Source organism: Syngnathus scovelli, chromosome 9, assembly GCF_024217435.2.
Source record: "Syngnathus scovelli strain Florida chromosome 9, RoL_Ssco_1.2, whole genome shotgun sequence".
NCBI lineage: Eukaryota > Metazoa > Chordata > Actinopteri > Syngnathiformes > Syngnathidae > Syngnathus > Syngnathus scovelli.
In genome coordinates, this window is record NC_090855.1 from 16,230,236 (window position 1) to 16,245,985 (window position 15,750).

The 15,750-nt window shown below is 54.8% G+C and overlaps 1 protein-coding gene across 2 annotated transcripts; it reads right to left on the reverse strand.

Moving 5' to 3' along the window:
- Positions 1-347: 347 nt before the first annotated feature.
- On the reverse strand, positions 348-14,746 carry dennd4b (DENN/MADD domain containing 4B). 2 transcript variants are annotated; one of them, XM_049729742.1, is made up of 29 exons: positions 14,210-14,746; positions 12,540-12,851; positions 8,693-8,948; positions 8,557-8,626; positions 8,313-8,482; positions 7,873-8,114; positions 7,736-7,802; positions 7,595-7,653; positions 7,383-7,527; positions 7,141-7,316; positions 6,961-7,061; positions 6,566-6,781; positions 6,330-6,475; positions 4,784-4,917; positions 4,587-4,701; positions 4,083-4,289; positions 3,874-4,002; positions 3,685-3,811; positions 3,432-3,581; positions 2,943-3,108; positions 2,518-2,797; positions 2,243-2,338; positions 1,997-2,172; positions 1,830-1,929; positions 1,572-1,766; positions 1,418-1,508; positions 1,175-1,355; positions 984-1,042; positions 348-919 (listed from the first exon to the last, which is right to left on the reverse strand). In XM_049729742.1, exons 1-29 carry the CDS (start codon positions 14,218-14,220, stop codon positions 774-776), a joined length of 4,323 nt encoding a protein of 1,440 aa, XP_049585699.1. In that variant the 5' UTR covers positions 14,221-14,746; the 3' UTR covers positions 348-773. The 2 variants fall into 2 exon arrangements, with proteins under 2 accessions (XP_049585699.1, XP_049585698.1); XM_049729741.1 differs by having other exon boundaries at positions 1,830-1,932.
- Positions 14,747-15,750: the final 1,004 nt, after the last annotated feature.

The following is a 15,750-nucleotide window of genomic DNA, read 5'->3' on the forward strand; positions in this document are numbered from 1 at the left end:
CATGCAAGCAGAGCAGCAAAACGTCAAGTTATGACATCACAGCACCAAATTGCTTCTCAAAAAGAAGGTGAGCTGAAAGCCAAACCTTCTGTGAGTGACAAGACGTTCACACGTGCAGTCAGCCCAATCAGCATTCTGCTGTGGTGAAGAAGCGATGCAAAGTCCAACTAAAATGTGAAAGTAAAGTTTAAAAGAACCCGCACTGTCCTCTTCCAAATGCAAACTTGAAACCTTCGATTTGGGGGATGAAGTGAAGCCGAAAATGAAGTTTGTTCTCAAAGATGCGCTCACAGAAAGAAGAGTCAAAACCGTCTGCAGGACAATACCCAAAATAGTCACCCAGGAAATGCTCTTTTCTGCGTTTATTTTCTTGCAAAAACAACAGAGGAAACACAGCAGTTTTATTTTTCAAACAATCCCGGAAGCAACTTTTCATTTATTTATTTTTTGTGGACACGTGGCTAAGGTTGCATGGTCACAAAGGGACCACTCAACTATCTCCACGCAAACGTCGCCTAAGGACATCGCACGACATTGGCCTGACGTCACGGGCTGCCGCAGATTCATTTGAGACTGCGTCTGTGCTCGCTCATATCACGGCATTTGTATGTTTTTTTCCCCCAACAAACGACGAGCAGCAGAGGTAGCATCCCGCGACGTCTGGTTGCCGGGCAGCGCGCCAGCCGGGGTGCCCATGTCGCGACCGAGGGCAAAGCTGCCTGCTGCGGGATGAGGGGCGAGGCGCCATGACTGAGGGATGGGCGTCTCTAGCCTCAGCACTGGAGCGGCGGCTGGAAGCTACGTCTGCAGTCGAGGGCTTTAGCGCTGGGAGGCTGAGCTCTCCTCTGGCGCAGCTCTTCTTTGCCCAGCTGGCCACTCAGCCGCACGTACGCCACTTTGTACTTCTTGTCGAAAGCGCCTGCGAGGATGACGCAGCGGCGTTAGCAACACAAAGGCGCCGCCGGCCGCTCTACCACACTTACCCGCGTGATCCTGGCCCATCGCCGCCAGCGTCAGGAACAGCAACTCCCGGTACACGCTCCTGGACAATCAGAAACACACTTTGATACACAGCCAGAAATACAAATGTAGCCACGCATGCACACGCACGCACGCACACGCAAGCACATGCAAGCACATAAATCCATTGCGAGGGCGCAGTTCCACATCTGACCTGCGGAGCGGCGGAGCAGCAGAGTGGGCATGGCGGCGTGCCTTGTCGACAGTGTCGAGGAAGAGCGTGACGGCTTTGTGGATTTCATTCATGCCCACACAGCGCAGGACCTCCTCCAGGAAGGCCAGTGTGAAAGGGTGGTTGTGGCGCCGCCAGTGGGAGCCGCGCACAGGCCCGCCGCCTGCGCGGGGGGACGCCAAGTTAGTCTGGAAGGAAGGGAGGGCGGTGAGGGGGCTCACTTACTGTGAAGACGCCACAGCACGTAGAGGGGCGGCCATGCGTCGGGGTCAGGGGTCAGGGTGTCCCACTGGAGCCTCACGCGAACACACGAGCCCTGCCACACGTACGCACACAAGATGACCTCTGGAAGTGATCTCATCACCAAAGACGATTGTACCTGCGCCGGCTCGCCAAGGAGACGTAGCAGGTGGCTGGGCAGGCCAAGGCGCTGGAAGAACCACAGAAGGTTCCAGAAGATGATGCAGTGGCTCTCCAGGAACTGCGGCTGGCCCAGCACCGCCTCGCCCTCATGGTCCAGAAGGCTTTCCAGCTCCTTGCGCAGCACCAGCGGACTCACGTATGCCACCGCCACCTGGGGGGGGGGTTAGGGTGTGACACGCCCACCGCCCATCCCACTGCGCGGCTCCACGCTTACCACGTCACTCTCAGAGGCCGAGTTGTCACCCACGCCGTTACACCACGGGGTCCCCGGATGTTCGTCGGGTGGCCGGGCAGCGATCTTGCCCCTGTCCTCGCTGCTAACACACAGTAGACTAACAGATAAGCGCGAAAAGGCCAGGCGGCAGTGGTGGCAGAATGTACCTGGCGTGGAGTCGGAGGTCGCAGATGCGGGCGTTGAGGAAGGGCACAAAAGAGGCGGCGCAAAAGGGGCAGCGGGAGTTGAGGTTGGAGTCGTCGGGCGTCCACCCTGCCATGATCTCCTCATCGTAGACCAGGCAGCCGCACGCCCGGCACCGCGAGCAGCTCGACATCAGAACCTTCCAGACGTTTATTTGAAGCCTTCAAGGAAGGATCAACAGGCAAAAAAGAATAGAGGGAGTGTCTCACCTCCATCCCCGCCACATCTTGATTGGCGTCCCAGGAGTGGCGCGGCAGCCAGGGTGCGTCCGCTGGCTCAGCGTCACTGCCCAGCGAGAGCGAGCTCTGAACACGCAGAAATCCACCAATCGCATAAAAAAAAGAACTCCACTCGGCAAAGATTCTCATCTGCAAACGTGCACCGGGCGTGCTGCCTCAAAATGCGAGCGCCTCGAATGACGAGTTAGTGTCGGGCCGTCCACCAGCCACCAGAGCTTCTATTTCGCTGTTTTGCTTTGCCTCACCTCCGAGGTGGCGCCGGCGAGGCGCTCTTTGGCTTTCAGCAGCGTTTCCGCCACCTGCGACTTCCTGGACCGGCGCTGCTCAGAGAGCCGGCGTCCCGAAGTTGAGGCGGGTACTGGCTCGCTGGGCCGCCGCTCGTCCACACTGGCAGCGCGGCGGACCGCCCCCCGGTGCCGTGTGGGCGTCAGGAGCCGTTGTAGCCGCCCCGCCAGGCCTCGGCCCGACGGCGACACTTTGTTGTCATTCTCGTCCACCAACACCGTCTCGCACGCGCTCGCTGCTCTGATGGGGAAAAAGGTAGACTTAGTGGGCACGTCCTCTTCCTGTCCTCACCCCGCTACAGGACAGCAAAGCAAGCAACAGCCTGTTTGGCCGGTGAGCATATGCTCCCCTGAGAAGTACACGTGTGTGTGTGCGTGTGCTCCACCTTCCCAACCTGGCCCCCGCCTCCCAGTTGCTGTTGTTCTCGGCAGCGGTGTAGAAGCCGGACAAGCAGATGTCGCTGCGACGTACCAGGACCCCAGCGGGGGGCCCCGGGGGGGGCTTGCCGGATACGCCACCACGGCAGCGGCCCGACTTCCCGTTGCTTGTGGCTGCAGACAGCACAAGCAGGGTTAAGCCTGGAAAATGGGACGTTGCAAAACCGGCGAGGAAGAAGTGCAAAAGGAGAAAATACTTCCGTATCGATACGAGAAAACCAAAGAGTGCACGTTTGTTGCGGGAATGGCAAGAGCGACCAAAACGGCGGCATTTTAAGACTTGTTGGGGGCGCTTATACCATATTTTTGGAAACAAATGTTTCGAATCAGTGTGGCCGTTTTAAAGGACTGACGCGCGCGCGCATGCGCACGTGTGTGTGTGTGTCTGTGTGTGCGCGTGTGAAGAGAGAAGGTGAAGCTGATGTTTTACAGCTTACTTTGTGCAGGCGTCTTGATGCTGCTCAGGCTGCTGCTCTTGGCGAGGGATCCCGTCAGAGATTCATGACTGGAGCTTTCGCTCAGGCCGCTCCAGCTGGCTTGACGAATCAGAGGCAAGTGAGGGTGGGGCCAGCGCTCTTCCGGAACGGCTGTGGGATGGGAAAGAAGAAGGCGAGGGGGAAGCAGTGTGAGTGGCACAGTGGCGACGGCTTGAGTGGCACAGCGGCAGCGTTTGGAGGCGAGCATTCTGACCTCGGGCGCGGCGGCGAATTTTGACTGGCTGCCTAAAGAGGGCGATGGCCAGCAGCACGTTCCTCAGCTTGGCCCAAAGCAAACGCCCGCCCCGATTGACCGACGGCCATTTGCTCTCCAGGACAGCCTGAGCCCAAAATCGCCAGTTGTGAGTGGGCCGTCGCCAGGCCAAGCCTCTGGCGGGCGTACCTTGTTGTAGTATCCGTATGTGATGGTATTGGGTGTGACGCCCGCTTTCTTCATCTCCAGGAGGACGCGCACGGCAAGCACGGGCTGACCGTACTGGCCGCACAGCTGCATCAGGATTCTGTAACACACCTGGCACACAGAGAGAGCTAGCTTGCAGCACTTTGGCCAATGCGGGCGCTAGGGCCAATGTGGGCGATGTGGCGAGTCACCTCATCAGGCAGCAGCACCTTCCTGCTCTCTGTGTCCTTGAGGACGTCGAAGGCGGCATGGAGGGCAGGCACCTTGGTGCTCTGGGCGCGCACAAAGGTGGGCAGGCAGATGAACCAGAGGGCATACATGTGACCCAGCAGACACTTGCACCACATGTCGGGCGAGCCGCAGCAGCTCTGCGCGCGCCGCTGTGCCACCTTCAACTCCTGCCGGGAGCACAAAAACAGTCCAAGACCTTTTCAGTCCGCCCATTTTCCTTCTTTCCTCTCTTCTTGCAAGGTGTTTCTGGCTTATCTTTCAAGTATTTGACCTTCTTCTGTCTCACTTTCATTTACCGTTTTTCTACGTTGTTCGACTCCTAACCCTTCTTTCCATTTCTTTTTCCAGACTCTATCCTTCCATCCCTTGGCTTCATTTTCATCCTTTATTTTATTTGATTATTATTTTTTTTCCATTGGAACCTATTTGTGCCTTGTGTGCTGCGTTAAGGCTTTTCCTCGTACCTGTTTGGTGCGTCTCGGGGCGGGGCTACTGGGCGTGCTGCCTTTGGCAGGGACGTACAGTTGGTCCAGTGGGCGGTCAAAGAGCTCTGCCCTCAAGGCTGGGAAGGTGTCATAACTGCGCATGAAGCAAGGGAAAGCCATATTTTTGTTTGAAAAAAAGGAACCGCAACATGAAAAGGCGCGGCGCCGGGTGTCACCTGTAGCGGGCCGGGCACTCTGAGCCGTCGTCTTGGGTGGGCTGCTCGGGAGGCATGATGAAGACGGTACGCTCGCCGCAGTGGCTCTCGTCCACATCCACCAGGCGAACATACTCCGGTTTGTCCACGTCCACCTGCCGGAACGGCCACACTCTGCTTAGCACCTTAAGCGCCTTTGCCAGAAACGGCCTACGCAACGAAGCGGATCCATCTCAGGTGTTTGCGCATGTCTCACTTGTTCCAACCAAAATCATGTCGCCCTTGTGCTTGGGTGCCGCTACGCTGAACAAGCATCCTCATATGCAATTGTTGACTTTTTAAGCACATAAGATCCTGTTTTGAAGCAGGTCAATGCCACGTGGGCCAAATTATTGAGATTCAAATACGCAAATGAGACGATGGAATCCTATTGCGCCATCTTGGCGACGACCCATTTGAAAGGATCTGCTGGAGACTCGTTATGGGAGTGGAGGTTTTCATCAACGTTGGTGGCCTAATGCAGGGGTCCCCAACCCCCGGTCCGCGGACCGGTACCGGGCCGCCAAGCCGCACAGAAAAAAACAACAACTTTTTATCGACGATCAATTAATTCAGGTCAAGACACTCGTCCCGATCACGTGACATGTTTCCCCAGTCGAGCCCGCAAAGCTAGCAAAACATTAGTAAAAATTTGTTTTGAAAAATATGAAAAAAATTGGCTATTGTCTCCCAATTTCAACCGTCGGTTCAGGTCAAGACGCTCGTCTTGGTCACGTGACATGTCAGCTCAGTTGAGCCCGTGAAGCAAGCATATATAAGCAAGAAACAGCGATGTTTGGAAAGCTTCTTCGGAAAGGGAGAAAAGCCCAATGAGGAGACGAAAGATGAAGAGGCTACGACTTCTAAGAAAAGGAAAGCTGCATTTAAAAGCAAATTTCTGGAGTCCTACTTAAAATATGGATTTATCGCCACAAGTGACTCTGACGCGCCAAGCCCACTCTGCATAATATGTGGCGATAGGCAAGCTAACAAGGCAATGAAGCCTTCAAAACTGCTTCGGCACATGGAGACCAAGCATCCTGCATTAAAAGACAAACCTTAACCACTTCGGGTGTCATTGTCTCCGATTACACCTAGATGGGACCGGCTCGTTTTTGAGAAACAAGCTCAGTGCTCCCACTAATACAACAGATGGTGAGTTTTATTTTTATGTCGTTTATACTTGTTTTTATGCCAGTCGTGTCATTTTATTTCATTGTATTTATATATTTATTATAAATGTATTATTTATTTATATAAATGTGTTATTTATTTATATAAAGGCCGGTCCGCGAAAATATTTCTGACACGTAACCGGTCTGTGAAGCAAAAAAGGTTGGGGACCACTGGCCAAATGCATTTTGTGTTTTAGGACTTCCAAATTCCTCTCCATGGTGAACGGTGTGAACCATGATTGGGAGCCACCGATGCCGTGCCTTCAGTGTCTCGCTCAAGGACGGGAGGTCGGGAGACGACCACTCTACCGCCACACAGCCTTTCCTCTGGCCACTTCTTCTGGCAAACCGACCTTTTGCACGCACTCATCAAAGAACTCGAGGCAGGCGTGGCGGTCGCTGACGAAGGAGCACTCCTCGATGAACTGCGTGAACATCTGCGTGCGCGTCAGCTGGCAGTAGAACTTCTGCTGGGTACGCTCGCGAGACTTCAGGAAGCCTGACGGGAAGAGGCGCGTCAACCGCAACAAAGGAAGGGCGGCCAAAGCCGCACGCTGTAACAGAGGCGAGATAAACTTCTCCTGCTCACCCTGCAGGTTGAAGAGGGAGCTGCAGTCGGTGGCGGTGGCAGAGGACGGCTGTGTGATGGGCAGGAGGAAGGCGCGGTAACCACGCAGCAGCACGCTCATGAAGCGCAGGAAGGCTTCCTGGATGTCGGCCTCCAGCTGCTTCTGCCGACGGTATGTCTGGTCAAAGTCCGTCAGCAGGAACTCCAGCGTGGCCTCCTCCTGGCCCGGAGAGCAAACTACCAGCAAAGCAAAGCGACGCCGCAAGGTCACACACGTGCCCGGTCCAGCCTTGTCGGATTTCCATTTGCTCCATTGCAACAGTGTTGTGAGCGTACGTCCTGCCGAGTTACTTGAAATTGCGCAAGAGTTTGACGCTTTCACCACGTTGCGACGGGTGCGGCGCGTGCCGACATACTCTGCTCCAGTGTCTTGTGCAGGTTGCCCAGGGCGCCCAACAGCGTCTTGGCCGGCTTCCTGGGTAACGATCGCCATGACAACGGCTTCTTGTCGTCTGACCTGACGGGCGACAGGGCGAAGAGAAAACTGGTGACGGAAAATGAGCACACACACACAGGCGAGTGGGGAGTGCACTGACTGGAAGAGCGTGTTGGTGTCCAGGTCGACACAGACCACGTCGGCGGGAGGGCAGTGGAGGTCAAAGTAGCTGGAGTGCACGCCCACGATGAAGGGCACGGGCGCCAGTAACACTTCGGCCATCTGGAGCGGGCACAGCGGGATGTAGGGGCACAGCCAGCGTAGCGGGAAGGTCATCTATGCGCAAAGACAGGCCGCGTCACCTTGGGTGCGGCGGCCTCAGTGCCGGTGCCGGCCGCTTACCGAAACAAGCGCCTCGGCCACGGCCGTCAGGACGTCGGGCCGCAGTGAATGCAGCAGGACTTTGTGCTCCACCAGCACGGCTAGCAGCAGCGTGCAGGCATTGGCCGGGCCCAGGTTCTGCAGGAGCTTCAGGAAGCTTGCTCCGCTAATGCGCACACGAGACAAGCTCACATTTCCAGAGACAAGCGCACCCTGCCGACGCATGCACGCACCTGAGGGGCAGCGGCGAGGAAACAGGCTGGCAGAGGAGAAGGTTGTCATTCGGTGAAAGCTGCAACACACACACGCATGAACAATTCACGTCCTCACGGCGACTGGGTGCTGCACATGTTACCGTGGCGACGGCGGCCTACCTGAACCAGGATGCGAGGCCGCTGAGGGGACGGGAAGGGAACGTTGTGCATGAAGCTGGAGATGTGCCTGCAAGCGGGGTTCCACCGTTAGTAGGCAGCACGGCGCGGTGCCACGTGGCCTACCCGGACGGACTGACTTCTCCAAGGGCAGCACATGCGGTCCGGAGACAGAGTATCGGTAGACAAAGGTGAGGAACTTCTGGAAGACGTCAAAAAAGGGCCAGTGCGAGAGCACGCAGATGCTCTTCTTGGCCTGTAGACTGCGCTCAGGGACAGGCCGGCGGTCCAGCACGCTCAGCAGGCCCAGGCGCACGCTCTGGTGCTCCGACAGCGCCTCCCGAGGGAATGCCTCGTAGAATTGGATGGCCGCGCCGTACACCTGCGCAAGAGGTCGCGCTTTAGTGGTATTTGAAACGTTCAAGTTGGCTCGGGATGGGACGTATAGCTGGCGCCGCCTTGGTTTGATGCTGTGACTAGCGAAGGACAACCTGGCCAACTTTGCAAGTTGGACTCACTGGTTGCTCGTGCTCCTTTTCCACACTCCGGCATCTGATGGACATTTGTTTTTTTCGCCCACCTTGTCGCCGCTGGCCGAGGTGAGCACGAAGGTGGAGAAGACGGGCAGCCTGTACTTGGCGTCGGCAGGCCAGCTCTCCAGAGCCACACCCATGGGGAGGCAGAAGACAGGCACCGACTCGGGAAGCGGGAAGGCATCCCGGTCGCAGGCAGGGTAGCGGCTCAGCAACGCTGAAATACAGTGGTTGCCGGTCACAGGTGCATTTTCAGGAGTGGCCTGCCGCACTCGGTGCTGCCTCACTCACCCGCCTCGTAAAGCAGTGCGTTGGCTTTGGCCACCGCCCGCTTGAAGCACACAAACACAGCCGGACCCCACTGCAAAGACGCACAGCGGTCGGCACCGGGGTTCGGTCCCGGCCTGACCCGTTCATCGCATCTCACCATGCCCGTGTTGAGGCTCTTGTCCACGCGGCTGAAGGTGTGCGGCGCCACCTCACCCTTGCCGGGCAGCAGCACGCTGATGTCGGTTATAGCCAGTGAGTGCGGGCCTCGCTCGTCCGCCGCTCGGCGGTATGTCAAGAAGACGCGCTGCGCCGCCGGGCCTGCGGCGGAGCTCAGGTTGGCCGAGCGGCTGTAGGGTGTGGTCTCGATCACATTCCAGCCCACCTTGGGCTGTTCCTTTCCCTCGTACAACACCCTGCTCGACACAGCAGACGTGCTCGTCGGCGTTTACAGATCCATCTCACACAAAAATCATTTTAGCATTTCAGGATTAAGTGAAAGGCGCGGTGAGGTTCGGTTCCAAAGCCGTTCCTCGTGCGACCCATGCCCATCACCGCTACTGACAGCTAAAAACATGGATCACGTGGTATTTTGGGCATTTTTAAATACCGTATTGGCCCGAAGATCAGATGATGTTTTTTGCATTGAAATAAGAAAAAAGTGGGGGTCGTCTTACATTCGGGGTCTAGATATTATACCCATTAACAACGCTAGATGGGGCCAGATATCTTTAAAGCGAATCCTGAACTTAACTCCCCAGGCCAAAGCGAAGCCCTGTCACGAAGAATCAAAAATAATAATAGCGGTAGCACGAAGAAGACAAAAATAGCGGTAAGAAAGAAAAGAGAAGAAAATAAGAGAAGAGATAGAAAATGGAGAAACGTAGCGACAATCTGGAGAAAAGTGGGTCGAAGATCGGCCGGGTGAACCGGCAGCTGAGGAGAAGTTATGATGCAAACTTCAAGATGATGGTGATAAATGAGGCAGAGTCTTCAAACAATTGCAAAGCGGCTGTGAAATATGGTGTCACAGAGTGTAATGTACGGAGATGGAGAGCTCAAAAAGATCGCCTAAAAAATGCTCACAATCAGAGAAAACCTTTCTGTGGTCCTCAGAGCGGCCGCTTTCAAGAGTTCAACAGGAGGGTGTGAACGTAGGTGGACAGTGACACTGAGCACAGCGAGGCAGAGGATGTTCGTGAGGAGTAATGTTCTGACATGACAGATCTCAGCTACTCTCAAGTTTGAACCAGTTTGCATTATTTTATTGCAATGTTTTTCCTTATTAAGATTTGTTTCAAGACTACAGTTAGAGTGGGACTTTACTTTGATGGTTAATGCAGTTATTGCAATTTTGTTGTTTTATCACAGCCCCTCCGTGAGTCGTCACCTTATCGTGGTGGAGGGGTTTGCGTGCCCCTATGATCCTAGGAGCCATGTTGTCTGGGGCTTCATGCCCCTGGTAGGGTCACCCATGGCAAACGGGTCCTAGGTGAGGGGCCAGACAAAGCACGGCTTACGCAAGCCCCATATGATGAATAACATAAATGGATTTCGTTTTCTCTCGCCCGGACGCGGGTCACCGGGGCCCCCCTCTGCAGCCAGGCATGGAGGGGGTGCTCGAAGGCGAGCGTCTGGTGGCCGGGCCTTCGCCCATGGGGCCCGGACGGGCACAGCCCGAAAAGGAAACGTGGGTCTCCCTTTCCATGGGCTCACCACCTGTGGGAGGGGCCAAAGGGGTCGGGTGCAGTGTAAGCTGGGCGGCGGCCAAAGGCAAGGACCTTGGCGGTCTGATCCCCAGCTGCAGAAGCTGGCTCTTGGGACATGGAATGTCACCTTCTGGCTGGAAAGGAGCCTGAGCTGGTGCGCGTGGCAGAAAAGTTCCGACTACACATAGTCGGACTTGCCTCCAGGCACAGTTTGGGTTCCGGTACAAGCCCTCTCGAGAGGGGCTGGACTCTCTTCCACTCTGGAGTTGCCCACGGTGAGAGGTGTCGAGCAGGTGTGGGTATACTTATTGCCCCCCGGCTGGGCGCCTGCACATTGGGGTTCACCCCGGTGAACGAGAGGATAGCCGCCTTCGGGTGGGGGGGACGGGTCCTGACTGTTGTTTGTGTCTATGCACCAAGCGGCAGCTCAGAGTACCCACCCTTCTTGGAGTCCCTGGAGGAAGTGCTGGAGAACGCTCCTTCTGGGGACTCCATCGTTCTACTGGGTGACTTCAATGCTCACATGGGCAATGACAGTGAGACCTGGAAGGGCGTGATTGGGAGGAACGCCCCCCCGAACTGAACCCGAGCGGTGTTCTATTATTGGATTTCTGTGCTTGACACTGATTTTCAATAATGAACACCATGTTCAAACATAAGGGTGTCCATGTGTGCACTTGGCACCAGGACACCCTAGGCCGCAGTTCGATGATCGACTTTGTAGTCGTGTCATCGGATTTGCGGTCGCATGTTTTGGACACTCGGGCGAAGAGAGGGGCAGCGCTGTCAACTGATCACCACCTGGTGGTGGGTTGGCTCCGATGGTGGGGGAAGATGCCGGTCCGACCTGGCAGACCCAAACGTTCTGTGAGGGTCTGCTGGGAACGTCTGGTGGAATCCCTTGTCAAGAAGAGCTTCAACTCCCACCTCCGGCAGAGCTTTTCCCACGTCGCGGGGGAGGCGGGGGACATTGAGTCCGAGTGGACCATGTTCCGCGCCTCCATTGTTGAGGCGGCCGACTGGAGCTGTGGTCGTAAGGTCGTTGGTGCCTGTCGTGGCGGCAATCCCCGAACCCGCTGGTGGACACCGGCGGTAAGGGATGCCGTCAAGCTGAAGGAGGAGTCCTATCGGGCCGTTTTGGCCTGCGGGACTCCGGAGGCAGCTGACAGGTATCGGAGTTCACGAGTGAGGGGAGGATGGAGCGCGAGATCGACAGGCGTATCGGTGCAGCGTCGGCAGTAATGCAGACTCTGTACCGGTCCGTCGTGGTAGAGAGAGAGCTGAGCCAAAAGGCAAAACTCCCAATTTAACGGTCGATTTACGCTCCTACCCTCACCTATGGTCACGAGCTTTGGGTCGTGACCGAAAGAACGAGATCCCAGATACAAGCAGCCGAAACGGGTTTTCTCCGCAGGATGTCCGGGCTCTCCCTTAGAGATAGGGTGAGAAGCTCGGTCATCCGGTAGAGACTCGGAGTAGAGTCGCTACTCCTCTACGTTGAGAGGAGCCAGATGAGGTGGCTCGGGCATCTCATCAGGATACCTCCTGGACGTCTCCCTGGGGAGGTTTTCCGGGCATGTCCCACCAGTAGGAGACGCCGGGGATGACCCAGGACGCGCTGGAGAGACTATGTCTCTCAGCTGGCCTGGGAACGCCTTGGGATCCCCCGGGATGAGCTGGATGAAGTGGCTGGGGAGAGGGAAGTCTGGGAGTCCCTCCTGAAGCTGCTGCCCCCGCAACCCGACCCCGGATAAGCGGAAGAAAATGGATGGATGGATGTTTTATCACAGTATTTACATTTATTTACATTTCAAAAACCAGAAGCCATTCATTTACAAATGTGATTGCACTTTAGGTTACATATTTAAATGTTCAGATACTAAGATGTGATAGACAGTCTTTGCATGATTTGAATGAGGCAAAATAACATGCTTTTTCTCTCGAATATTTTGTTATAATCATTTGTTTCACATGTACTGTATAAAAATTTAAATTGGCGTTCAAAAACTATTTTTTCAAACTTGAGTCTTGAAAAATAGAGGGTCGTCTTATAATCAGGGTCGTCTTATATTCGGGCCAATACGGTAGTCAAATCAAACTCTCTTGGAAATCTGTCCATCGTTTAGGGACCTTCCCACATTTGCTACCACCTGTGCTGACAAATTAACTTTTAAAAGTGACGTGCGCCATCAAAATCTGCGTAGCCCCTCCTGCATATGAGTTGATGTTCTAAAATGAATTTAGAAATTCAGTGAATGGGACCTCGGCTCCACGTGGCCTTGCTGACGGCGGTCTTACCCGAGCTCGAGGAGGGGGGGCTTGTGGAGGCCCCTCCTGTAGCAGAGGTAGAGGTGCGGGTTGTTGATGAGACCGGCGCTCAGCTCGGCCGAGTGGCCGCCCAGCGACTTGTCGATGCAGGTGAATCCCTGTGGCACATCCTCGCCTAGGCCGCGGGCGATCACCGCCAGATCAGTCACGGGCTCCGCCCCCCGGCGGCCCGCCGCCTGTGCCAGAGGCCGCCAGGGTCCCGCCGGGTCCAGACCCGCTACCACAAAGTAGTCCAGCAGCTGTGGGCATTTGTCCTCCGTCATGGCGCCGGTGCAGCCTCCTCTGCTCGCCACGCAGCATCACACAAACAGCAAGTCAGGCACCGCATGGAAAAGCATTCATTGACAAATCATTGCCGAGCAAATCTGCCTTTTGACAAACTGTCACGAGACATTGTTGAACCTAAAACTTTCTCCGGTTTTGGTTACTTTGTACTTTTCGCCTTAGCTGCTTTTACGTTGCAAAACAACATTTTGGATCATTTTCTGATGGACGTCAGCGACCAAAGCGATAAGTGAAGCATCCGCAATTTATGTGTATGCAATGTCACCTTGAAATCATATCCCGTTTCACAATCAAAGCGAGGTTTTTGGGGCTAAAGGCAATAATAATGAACAAACACACGGCAAAAAGAAATCGCTCAAACGTCTCAGAAGGACATGGGCGGGCGCCGGCTATGCAGTTGCAAATTTGTCCGACAGGAAGCATGCCATCGGATGTTTCCTGTCCAAAGTGCAAAAACGGCTTTTGGTGCAAGCGCGGCGGCTGCGTTTGACGATGACAACACAGGAAGGAGGAAGCTGGTGGCCCGGCCTAAAGTGTCATCGGCTAGCTTCCTCCTTCCATTCTCTCAACATGCGGGTGGCTGCGCATGCGTGGCTGTGCCCTCAAAAGGGAGGGCACGTTAGCAAGGGGACACTTCCAGACGATTGTCCGTCAATCTGTTTAGAGATGTGCTCGGAGGTGCGAACAGAGACATACTTGAAAACCCTTTTTGGTGACATGATGGTGTTATTAGAGGTAGTCACCAAATCCCCATTGTGATCGTGTGTGCGCAATAATGCATGTGCCAGGACGCACGTCCCTTTTTCTATTCGCATTGAAAAAGGCACGCGCATGCGTGCAACTGTGCGTGCGTTCAGGTGTGCGCACGTTTCTTGCTTGGGTTAGTCCTTGTGGGCGTGAGCGGTCGCCAACATTCATCCATTTTACGGAGCCCTCAATTGGTCGCCAGCCTATCCCAGCCTCAATGGGCAGTAGGCGGGGGACACCCTGAACCAGTTGCCAGCCAATCGCAGGGCACAGAGACAAACAACCATTTGCACTAAATCATCAATCGGCGTACCAAGCATGTTTTGGGGATGTGGGAGGGAACTGGAGTGCGAGGAGAAAATCCACGCGGGCCCGGGGAGATAGACATATACAACCATCCGCATGTTTTTGGAAGGCAGGAGCCGGAATCGACCCACAAGCTCTGCATTGTGAGGCAGACGGGCTAACCGGTGTCGTCCGACAACATGCGTGTGACTATTTTTAACATAAAGGCGCACACTTGTGTCACGTGTCGATCATGTCTTTAGTTACATAATAAAATATAACGAAAAGTCAAGGACGGCGACAACAACAGGAGCCCAACATACAAACACAGCATCGCGTGGACTACTCGTGTAACACACACGATTATGGTGATGATGATGATGATGGAGAGGTTCGCGCGTATCTGCGGCCGGCCGCGGTGAAGGGACGAGAGCGCATCTCAATCTCTAGTCCGGAAATAAACGCATGACGTCACCGAAGGCCAGCGCATCGCGAGCGAGCGAGGGGGGACAGTCCGAGCGAGCGACTCGGGATATTGGCAGTCGAGTGTTTCGCTAGTTCCGTTAGCGGACAGCAGCTGCCATCGGCTCGTCACGTCCTCGACACTCGCCTCAAAGTTGCTTGAAACGTGGCCGCCCACCGCACACCATAGCCGGAATTGTCGTGGTTTCGGCGCCCAACGCTGGACGGCGGTTTGGTGGCCCCGCGGCGAGACGGCAAAGGCGTGTCAGATATAAAGCGCTCAGCGGAGCCGAGCCCCGTTAAAGGCGAGCACCGTTAAGCTTGCTGGGCTCTGCCGCGTTAGCCGAGTGTCCGGCGACTTCGTTTGGGTTAAATGTCGACTTTTTGTGTCGTGAGCGCCTTGCCTGCTCGCGTTTGCTGTTTTATCCGGCGGCAGAAGACGGCGACGCTCATGTTACCCTCATTGGCTCCCATGTAACTTCCATGTTTGATCTGGGCCCGGGCGGAGCGGCGACACATCAAGACAGACTCGCTGCAACTGCCACTTCCGCTCACGCATTTCAGAATAAAAGACAAATGATTATTTTCTCGCCTACTTGGCCGGTATCTCCTTCAAGCTCGGGTACTTAACCCGAAGCGTTTATGATTAAATACATTTATAAATACTTTTTCGTTCATCATAAATATTTTCTCATTATTATAATGTATGAGGATAAGCTGTTACGAAAACTAATGGTTCTCCATTTATACTACTGTACTGACCGCAAAACAGTGACACTGCGAATGGCGGAACGCCAATATCAGGGTCCGCCATAGCGATTCAGGAGGAAGGAATGAGCGAACGATGACAAATGAGACGACTGCACCAGGACTCAGGCTTGTCTCTTGTGATGAGGGACGCAGCTGATGATTGTAGGAAAGTGTTGCAGATTCTGAGAGATCACTATATGCTATATCCCCGTGTGATAAATCTGTATACTGGACTGACATCCCTCCAAAAGGCAGTCAGTGTCCTCATTGATTATACGGGCAGAGATGTGGGAGAGATGTTAAGTGATGATCTGCTGATCGCTATTTTAAGGTGCTTACCAGATGCTTTTAAGCCCTTTTCCATTCATGTGTCGCAGAGTGATGAAAAGTTTACTTTTGCTGAGTTCAAGATAAAGCTGCGGAGCTATAAGAGCACTGAAAAGTTCAGGACTGTGTCCACAGAGGACAGCATCATGAGAGTGAGATCTGGTGGGGACGTCAGACTGACCTGCTACAGTTGTGGCCAGAAGGCCCGTAAAGCAATAAAAAAAGGTTGTCCTGAGGTGGGCCAGCACAGTGGACAAAAACAATGGTGCAATTTTTGCAAGAGCTCCACGAACAAAGATGAGAAATGCAGGCACAGGAGGAGAGA

Coding starts and splice junctions, on each gene's coding strand:
- dennd4b (XM_049729741.1), bottom strand. Junction 3,109..3,431: donor CATCAAGACGCCTGCACAAA/GTAAGCTGTAAA, acceptor TGCTGTCTGCAG/CCACAAGCAACGGGAAGTCG. Junction 1,043..1,174: donor GCTGCTCCGCCGCTCCGCAG/GTCAGATGTGGA, acceptor CTGATTGTCCAG/GAGCGTGTACCGGGAGTTGC.